At 36.4% G+C, this 10,384-nt stretch overlaps 1 protein-coding gene across 1 annotated transcript in view; it reads left to right on the forward strand.

Annotated features, from left to right (window-relative positions):
• Nucleotides 1–2,256, forward strand: part of XIRP2 (xin actin binding repeat containing 2) — a gene marked incomplete at both ends in the record, with an annotated part of 296,595 nt that extends 294,339 nt beyond the window's left edge. The window contains one exon of the mRNA XM_079710147.1: nt 750–2,256. Coding sequence (XP_079566273.1) covers nt 750–2,256 — 1,507 coding nt within the window. The remainder of the gene's footprint in view (nt 1–749) is intronic.
• Between the last annotated feature and the right edge of the window lie 8,128 nt (nt 2,257–10,384).

Raw genomic sequence — 10,384 nt, forward strand, 5'->3', positions numbered from 1 at the left:
TGCCTATTTTGTGGTCTCATATTGTCAGGTCCATTAGACACCTTCATTTCTCCCTCTACTGTCACTCATACAGATGCAACTATTATGCTAGTCTTGTAGCTGTTGTTGGTTTGTCCTTACCTCCTTGTATTTTGGGGCTGGTGAGGATACCTTGTCACTTAGTTTTGTTGTAATTTTATCCATGTGTTTTAAGTTTTGCTTTCTGTTTTTATGTGGAGGTTCAGAAATATTCAAAAACTGATGCTGCTGCCTTTGACTAAATTTGATTTTAATTTTAACAGGCATTCTATTTGTTAATCTCTCCAAAGAGACAAGATAAAAAATTGCATAGGCAAGCTTTCCAATTCATTCAAAATCCAGTTAACAAGGAAGCTCAAATAGTTGATTTTTGCATGTATGCTCTTCAGGATTTATTGAAAACTGAAACCCCTCACACAATTCACTGAGTTAGCAAAGACTTATCCTATCATTTTACACCATCTATAACTACATATGCATTACACTATAATACCTATTATACCAATACCTGACATACAGCATGAAATTCTAAATACTCCGAGACAAGTATCATGTAGGGCATTAGTGGTGACTATTATCTAACAGGAATGTTCAATTAATAAGCACATTCCTATTGTCAGTAAGTTAATTGTGCTGAATCTCTGACTCATTCTTGAAATAATCAATTCCCTAATTCCTTATGAATTTGCAGTGTATATTTAGAATGTTAAATTTTTTTTTCTTTTTGACAGTTTGGGAAATTATGCATCGCTTCATGGACAAATATATTGTAAACCTCACTTTAAACAACTTTTCAAATCTAAAGGAAATTATGATGAAGGTTTTGGACACAAACAGCATAAAGATCGATGGAATTGCAAAAATCAAAGCAGCTCAGTTGACTTTACTCCCAGTGAAGAACCAAATATGTGTAAAAACAATGCAGAAAATACCCCCATGCTTGGAGAGCTTAATAAACATTTAGATGCTGGTAACAGTGAAGGGCAAAGGGATGACTTGAGAAAATGTGGGGAGAGGGGAAAATTAAAAATCATTTGGCCCCCTTCCAGGGAGATGCCTAAGAAAACCTTCCCCCTTGAGGAGGAGCTCAAAATGAGTAAACCTAAATGGCCACCGGAAATGACAACCTCTACATCTGCTGAATTTAAAAGTGAGTCGCTAATAGAACACATGAAAACTGTGGAAAATAAAGGACAAGAACAAGATAACATTTCTTTCCTGCAGCCATGCCTGCAGCCCATCCACATGTGTCAGAAAGAGGATGTTACAGGAATCAAAGAAATGGAAATGTATGAAGCAAGAAAAGATGAAAAGAAGGAAGGAAATAAGAATGTGCAAGATAAGCTGAATGAGCCCAAAGATACAAAGAATAAGAGGAAAAGTGAAATGGATCTTCATGACAACAGTAATGTGGTTGTGCAGAGTGCTGAGAAGGAGAAAAATGAAAAAACTAATGAACCTGATGGTACAGAAGTTTTACAGGTTACTAACACTGATGATGAGGTGGAGCCAGAAAATCGTAAAGAGAATTTGAATAAGAATAATAATAACAATTATGTAGCAGCGTCATATCTGAATAATTGCAGGCAGAAGACATCTATTTTAGAATTTCCTAATCTATTGCCACTGTCAAGTGAAGCACACTACACTGCAAATGAATATCAAACTGAAAACTTAGAAAATGCTTCTAGAATCTCAGAGTTACTTGGTGTATTTGAATCTGAAAAGACTTACTCGGGGAATGTACTGGCTATGGCTCTTGATAAACAGACTGACAGAGCTACTGCTGGCAGTCCTATGCAGTCTGTCCCCAAGTCAGGCCTCAGTGACAGGATCATAGTAAAGGGGAAAAGGTCAATGCCCTCTTCTGATACAAATATCTTAAATATCAAAGGAAACCACTCAAATAACAAAAACCTACAGTTCTTCTTTTCTAACACTGTGAAAATTGCTGCTTTTTCCAAGAAGAATGAGAACATTTTTAAGAATAATTTAATAGATTCTGTAGATCAAATTAAAAATATGCCATGTTTGTATTTAAGAGAATTGGAGAAGGACATCAGACATTGGCATGGTGAAACAATAGGAGCAGCACATATTAATGGAAACACAAGTTTTGATGCTTCAAACAGTGAATTTACAACTGAGCCTCCATTTCCCACAGTGGAGGTCCAGTTTGAACAACTCACGGTGGAAGAGCAAATTAAAAGGAACAGGTGCTACAGTGACACTGAGTGAAACATCTCTGGCCACTTGCAGTCTGCACTCAGGCACCAAGAAATATCAGTGCCCTGAAATAGGACTTTGGGGATTCTGATAACCTTTTGTTGAACTTGTTGAAATCTCATGTGTATCAAAATGGAATATTCCTTGTATTACACTATATGTTGTTTTTCATAATTGGTTTGAATCTGAATGCAACGAAGAGATGAAACAACATGGCTCTGTTTTCCTGTCAAATGGCACTTAAGTATATTGCTCTGTTTTTCAACATGCCAGATAACATCACTGGTGACATTCTATACTGCTGATATTTATCACTGTTCTTAAACTTCCTCTATAATTTCTGCTGAAATAAAATTAAATCACCTGGGGTGCAAACCAAAACACTTGTGTTTCTTTTTTCCATATATATTGTCATTCTAAGTATGTATGTTTTCCATGATTTAGGAAGTATTTGTCTTGGGCCAAGTATTTAATACACACACACACACACACTCCTGGAAAAATTAAATACTAAACCAAAGCCACAGTATCGTTAGAAAATATAAAATATTCTTTCTCTTTTTTGCTCTTTTTGTAAAGATACAAAGACTACTGTAGTTCTTTAATTAATTACCTACATTAAACTATCATGGAACATGTCTATAAACATGTAATGAAAAATATCAGTTTTCTTCAAATTAATGTGGAGTCCATACTCAGAAATCAAATGAACTGGAAAGGTTTTAGAAGTTACTTAAATAAATTATGCCAATTGCATTTTTAATTGCTTACTATATGCAATTGATAAACATACAAGTGATATCACTACATTTTGTCAGATTTTTTTCTTATCCTAATTAATGGATATTAATTTTTTCTGTTAGGAAAACAGAAGATTTGGCTTCTGAATTTTCTGCTGAATTTGCCTTTCCTCAAATACATTTGATGATTCTAAGAAGAAAGCTAACATGAATATAAATGCGCTGCTTCCTGATGATATAGAATGTACGTATATGAAACAGGCCCTATCCCATATTTTCCTACATAAGCACAAACCATTGCCTGTCCAAACCAAAATGCAGTGTTGAAAACTCGCTCCTTTTAGAAATTATAACGATTCTCTCTTGTTAGTATATTCTCAACAGATACCTGAGACATTATTAGTTTGCTAGGGCTGCCATACAAAGTACCACATAGTGGATGGCTTAAACAAGAGAAATTTACTCTCACAGTTTTAGAGGTTGGATGTTCAAGACCAAGGTGTCAGCAGGATTGGTTTCTCCTAAGGCGTCTCTCCTTGACTTATAGACGGCTGCCCTCTCACTCTGTCCTCATATGGCCTCTCCTCTGTGCAGGTGCACTGCTGATGTCTCTTCCTCTTCCTGTAAAGACACTAGTCCTATTGGGTTAGGGCCCCTCTCCGAGGACCTCATTTAACCTTAATTACCTCTATAATGGCCCTACCTCTAAATACAGTCACATTGGGGGATAGGGCTTCAACATATACCTTTTGTGGGGACATATTTACTCAATTTAATTGAATACTGTGAGAGTCTGCCAAGAAAATAGTAAGCTGTGGGGCTACAGTAGCAAAAGTATTGTTTAAATTGAATTAGTGCACTTTTGCACTGCTCTTCATATATTCTTTTTTTTTTTTTTTTTGCGGTACGCGGGCCTCTCACTGTTGTGGCCTTTCCCTTTGCGGAGCACAGGCTCCGTACGTGCAGGCTCAGTGGTCTAGCTGTTCCGCGACATGTGGGATCTTCCCGGACCAGGGCTCAAACCCATGTCCCCTGAATCGGCAGGCGGACTCTCAACCACTGCGCCACCAGGGAAGCCCTTCATATATTCTTAAAGACACAGCATTATACCTATAATCATATATGCTGAAATTACACAAATGTTTCCATAGAGAAAAAATAATTTATGAATGATCATGACATAGCATCCTAAGATATAGTTTCTTAATGTCAGCTGTGCTTTTACTAAATTGCCTTTCTTTATAAAAATTCTACCTTGGGACTCTGCCCACTTAATCTTTGTAGCCCAGTCCACTGTTCAGTTATGTTAAAACTTGGGATTAAAATAAGCTAAGGTACATATCAGGGAAAACAATAGAAAAATATGAATTGTTCTTCTGTTTACCCTTCCTTCAATCAACAACATATTGTTTTAAAATCTTCTTTATCAGAAATATCTTAATTATTGACTTCATCACCTTCCTTAGATGACATGTAAGACTTTTTTAAAATTCAGATATACTTAGAAGTCCAGATATTGTTTTATTTAGTAATGAGTATTGTTTCACTCTATGACAAAATCTTTCAGCTAAATAAATAGCAAGCTTTAGGAACTAAAGTACAGATAAACACACAAATCCAAAATACAGCAAGTTTTCTTATTGTTGCAGACAGGGTCTCAGTTTGCTGGGGCTGCCATAGCTAAGTACTACAGACTGAATAGCTTAAACAACCAGAAATTTATTTTCACACAATTCTGGAGGCTGAAGTCCAAGATCAAGTTGGCAAGTTGGTTTCTTCCGATGACTCTCTACTTGGCTTACAAATGGTCATCTTCTTTCTGTCATGGTCTTTCTCTTGTATGGGTCTGTGTCCAGATTTCTTCCTCTTATAATGCCATCAGTTATATTGGATTAGGGCCTACCTTAATGACCTCATTTTACATTAATTATCACTTCAAAGACCCAACCTCCAAATGCAGTCACTTTTCCAGATACTGGGGGTTAGGACTTCAACATATTAATTTTAGGGGGACACAATTCAGTCCATAACAGCAGTAATCACCTTTCACCTTGAGTCTTTTTAAAATACATCTATTAATATTATGAAAAAACTTCCTAATAATTTTTCACTTGGGATTTATATCACAGAACTATGTCATATATAGATTTATGCTATAAAAATTAATATTTCCAGGAAAATAATTCTCTTTCAAAGGAATCAAAATAGGCTCATGATAGACCAAGTGCTTTACCAGAGGAGGCTGTATGATGGCAGAGCTTAGCATGTATGGGGTTTTGCATTATTTTTTCAAGACTGGACCTTCCAATGAATCTTATAAAAATGTTCTGTTACCCAGAAAACTGTGCTGAATTATCTTTTTCAGCTTCCACACAATCAACCCTTGTGAGAGATTTGGAACTCTAGGCAGCACATTCTTTGGTTTAGGACAATGGTTTTCCCACAGTGCAATAATACTGCAGAATGCACACCTACTACCCAGTCCCTAATGTGCAAACAACATGTGCAGCTGCCATATTTTCCCCCAGACTAACAATTCTCTATAAACATCTCTAGAGTAATTTCTAAAGGCACATTAATTTTTTAAGGAACTGGAAGATAGAAAAATACTTTCTCTGCTACGTTTTAGTAACTGACTACTAGTTACTATCCAACTGAGGAGGAGAAAAGTTTTCCCATTGCTAAGAAAATGAACTTATAGAAAGACAATCACAGATGTTGCAGTGAAAGAGAAGTGCAATACATTTCCTCCTCTCTGGAAATGCTATTGAGAACCAAGGGTGATTTCCATATCTAATGTAAAAGTTTAAAAATCTGTAGGTATTAACAATAATATAAAATCTTACTTTAGAAAAATTGAATTTACATGGAGTTCAGAAATAGGCAATGAACGTAATACTCAGATTCAAAATAAGAGCCATGAAAGCATATGAGAGGTACTGAAGAATTTGGAGTCTCAGTCCCATGGAAATTATCTCTAATAAAAGACAAGAAATATTTTTGGATAAATATAATCTAAAAGTAATTTAATCTCAGATTTGATGGAGTCTTTTGGAAAGGCTAATTTAAGCTACCTAACAAGGTTCATTTACCATGGATATTTCCCCCCTAAAATATTATGAGAAATTTTAAAACTTTAGGTATTTGTATGCAAATGAAGTGATAAAGGGAAAGTAATAGTTGTAGATTGTCTACAATGGGATCATTATCATTATCTTTTAATATAGTACCTCTTTGCAGAAAGTAAACTGATGGATAGAAAGCCTGACAAATATAGACTGTGGTGCCCTAGTCAACAGCCATTCCACAAATATTATGGAACCCTTGGTATGTGTTAGCACAGTGATTTTTCTTTTTAAGAATACATCATGGTACCTTCCATATAAGCTCTCAGACTGGAATAAAAAACATTTAAAAAACCCACTAATTACAGCTGATGCTTATGGATGTAGAGGAAACCAACCCAGGAAAATGTAAAACCACAAAGAGTTCTCTTAAACTGGAAGATTTCAAAGTAGTAGTAAATAAACAGGTGGGAAATTTAGGGATTTGAAAGCTAAACTGTCTTCATTTTGCCATAATCATAATTTACTTAGATGTAATTATGTGGTTGTGGATTCTACTATGCACAGCCAAGATTCCCCCTGCAGGAATGAAGGATTTACTTCCCCAGATGCTGAAAGTACTGCCCACAGAAACCTCTTGTCTTTCAGACCCCTGCCAGGATTGGTCTAGCAAAAGAGAGCCACTTCCCTCCACATGGACTGTATTCAGTAATGATCAGTGAAAGGACAACCTGGCACAAATCTGAAGGGTCACTCCAATGTCAATCTCCCTGTAAGGCTGGCTGAGGTCTCTACTGAGCCTACAACACAACTCAACTTCTGCCCAATCTGCCTTCTTCCCCATCCCTTCCCTGCCCTTGGAACCAAGAGCACACCCTGATAAAACATCCCCAACATTAATCTCTGTCTCAAAATCAATGTCTTTGAGAACCCAACCTGGACCAGCTGGTGCTAGGAGTGGCCCAAGAAAGCAGACACTGGCATGGTATTTTGGAGCTAAAATATTTGCTGCCTGACACTGGGCACAAGATGGCAGTGCAATTGTTAAAAATCCCAGCATTGTTGGACTAGAATGGCTATACTGATTGAAGCAAATCCCTAGCTGGTACCATATATCAGATGTGTAGGAGAAATAGCAATTACTGCAATGAAAATGGAACTGAGTGGCCATTGTTAAGCCCTGTCACTCTGTGGGGAAAAATTAACAGAACGCTGAAAGTATTAATTAACAATAAAAGGCTAAATGTGGTTTAATTGTAAGAGTAGCTGAGCCCCATGGAAGGTTAAAGTTTTTGCCAAGGTCAGGGACTTGTTTGGAAAAGAATGGGATCCAGAACATGGATGGAGATAAATTGGCTGATGCAACCAAAAATGTTGAAACCCCAGATTCCTCTGAACGACCTGAGCCTATGGAAGTGGCCCATTCCTCCCTATTAAAGGTTAACACTTAAACTCTTACTCAAAGATGATGCGGATGCCTCTCCCCAACTCAACTGGGTGCTTCTGCTGGTCTTGGCTGACCTCACTCAAGTATCAGCAAGTCTTCTGGGAGCTGTATTCTAGGTTGTGCTTAGCTGAGACAGCTCTGTTGTAGGTGATTCATCCTTCTCCTGTGACCTGAGCATGTGATTCTGAGCATGCCCTTGTCATGGTGATGGCAGAAGTGAAAGAGAAGAAGGAGAAACACTGGCACACCATTTACTTCTGCCTCATTCTAATGGCCGAAGCAAGTCTTATATTCAGAGTCAGAGTGAGAGCACTGCAAGCCTCTAGTTGTATAGTGTTTACTTACAGCAAGAGGGGAGAGAGTGTGTGCAAGATCCAGCCCCTTACAATGCGTTGGTCCCCCATGGCTGGTGGATCCACTCTATAGCCAACATGGGCAGTGTCAACTCACTTCATGCTACAGTAGAAGGACCCTGACCCTTGCCCCATGGAGTCTGAAATACAGGAAGCTGAGGGTGTTCCCAAGAGCCATTGACACACCAAAGCTAAGCAGTTCCAACAAAAGTTTGCATGTACCCTGATACGGAGGGAACAGGCTTGTAGGTACAGGCTGTGCTCTGAGCATTGCATGCAGTGTGATTTGTGACCTTTCCAGCATGTCCTTTAGGAGCACAGGGTTCTTTGGGGTAAAAAAGAAGAGGTGTCCCACTGCACTTGGACCCATCCCACACATGATTCCTGATGAATGAAGATTTAAAAGTTTCATAGAGACAATAATTGGTAACAACAACTACAGTATCCACCCTCTCATTTACCACATGTTTTGTAAGATGGTGACAGATGTTTATTTATTAATTCTCATGGCGTTCCTTTCATCTCCATTAAACTCTTTCTTTTAGGAGCAGGACAAACTGGTTAACAGATATTTCTGGTGAACAAACCTTTCTATATTTCCTATATAGAAATTTCCTTGAACAAATTAGTTAAAAAGCCAATTCCAAAATAATTCGTTATTTCCTGAACTCTATCTAACCTAAAATATTTCTTGTTCAATAAAAGTTTCAGGTATTTTGTAACTGAGATGATACATAAAACACAATTAAGCTGGCAATGTCTAAGAACAAATAATGGGAAAAAATTATTAAATGCCATACCCTAGTTCTATTTAAAGTCTTAAACAAATCTTAATCCCTGAATTTCATACTGTAAGTGTACATGTTTGTATGTGTGAATGTGAATGTATGAGTATGTGTTTATAGCTAATATCCAAATTATTTTTAAAAATATCAATATCAGCACTTTTCAATGCTGTTTAGCCTGTTTTTAGCAAGCCAACACATTTAATCTTACTGCTGTCAAAATCACCAACATTGAATACGTACTTGTTATAAGTTAATAACAACATTATTTGGATATTTATTATCAAATGGATAACATTTATGTTACCAACTGTAATATTCAGGTTATACATTTTACTCTCTTTTTTGTTAATACCTTCATTGGTTTGTTGTTGACAACGTAGATATAGTACTTGTAAGCAAATGCACGTCCATTAACATAATTCTTGTAACCATATTATAGCTACTCAAAACATTATACTAATCTCTTTTATTTCATCATCTATATGATTCCTAGCAATTTTACCCATGCCCGAGGCTTCAATTACCTCTTTAATATCAATAACTCCCAAATTTATATCACCTTCCCTGAGCTCTCCCCTGAACACTAGAATCATATAGACAACTGCCTGTTTGACAGTTTCTCTTGGATGTTTCAATGGCACCTTAAATCCAGCATGTCCAAATCAAAGCATCACCCACTCCCTACCTCCAGCCTCAAATTTGGGTCTCTTCCTCTATTTCCTATCTCAGACTCCATTAGCCATCCAGTTGCTAAAAAACTAGGACTCATATTTTATACTCTTACTTTTTCATCCATTCACAATTAAAATCTTTCACCAAATCCAATTCATTTTTACAGCTTAAATAACTCTCTTATCTTTTCTTCCTAGCACAAATCACGTTTGTAGTATTATGTGTTTTTTATAAATTATTTGTTGAGTGCAATTAGCACTCAACCCCATCCCTCCCATACTGACTGAAAGCTTTATAAAGACAGAACTGGGTCTGATTTTACTCTCCACATTTCCTCAAGTCCCAGCAAAAAGTTTGGCATATGGTAGGCATTTAATAAATTTTGAAAAAATTGAAAGAGCCAATCACTATTTATATCTAAAACTTGAGCCACTGTACACACTGTATTAGAATTATATATGGAAATGGATAAGGATATCTACTGGAATGATTTTTGCATTATACACAAAGTTTCAACCGCAGACCATGTTGATAATATTTAAAAGCAATACTTCCAAGAGAACTGCAGTTGTACTCCCAGATTGCCAATCTAAATGTCAATGGCACCATTGGGCATTTTTCTAGAACAATGGCTGAATGGGTAGACTTCATTATTACAAATAGTGCTAGACAGATTTTTACAGGAAAACATGTTTATTTTCTTAAAGACTGACAAAATTAATCCAGCACCTAAGGATAGACAAATTCATTCACACAAATACACTCGTACATATATGTGAAATCTGTATTAATATACATTACAATAGCTTTAAAGTGTATATTTCCCATGTATTAGTAGTTACATTTTTCTGTACAATAACTTGTATAGAACATTTTGGTTGGATAGTTAAAGGCTGGAATGATGATAAATCTTTGATTTGGAGGTCACATTTCAAAAAGTAGAACCACATATAAATAAAATGATGTTAAAGATGGAATTTTAAAGGAACTTATTTAAAGTATAAGAATTCATATGGTAATACCTCTATTATTTTTACTAGCTATAGAAGTTTATGTGGTTCTCTTGTAATTTATA

The sequence above is a fragment of the Hyperoodon ampullatus genome, assembly GCF_949752795.1.
Source record: "Hyperoodon ampullatus genome assembly, chromosome: 8".
NCBI classification, from domain to species: Eukaryota; Metazoa; Chordata; class Mammalia; order Artiodactyla; family Ziphiidae; genus Hyperoodon; species Hyperoodon ampullatus.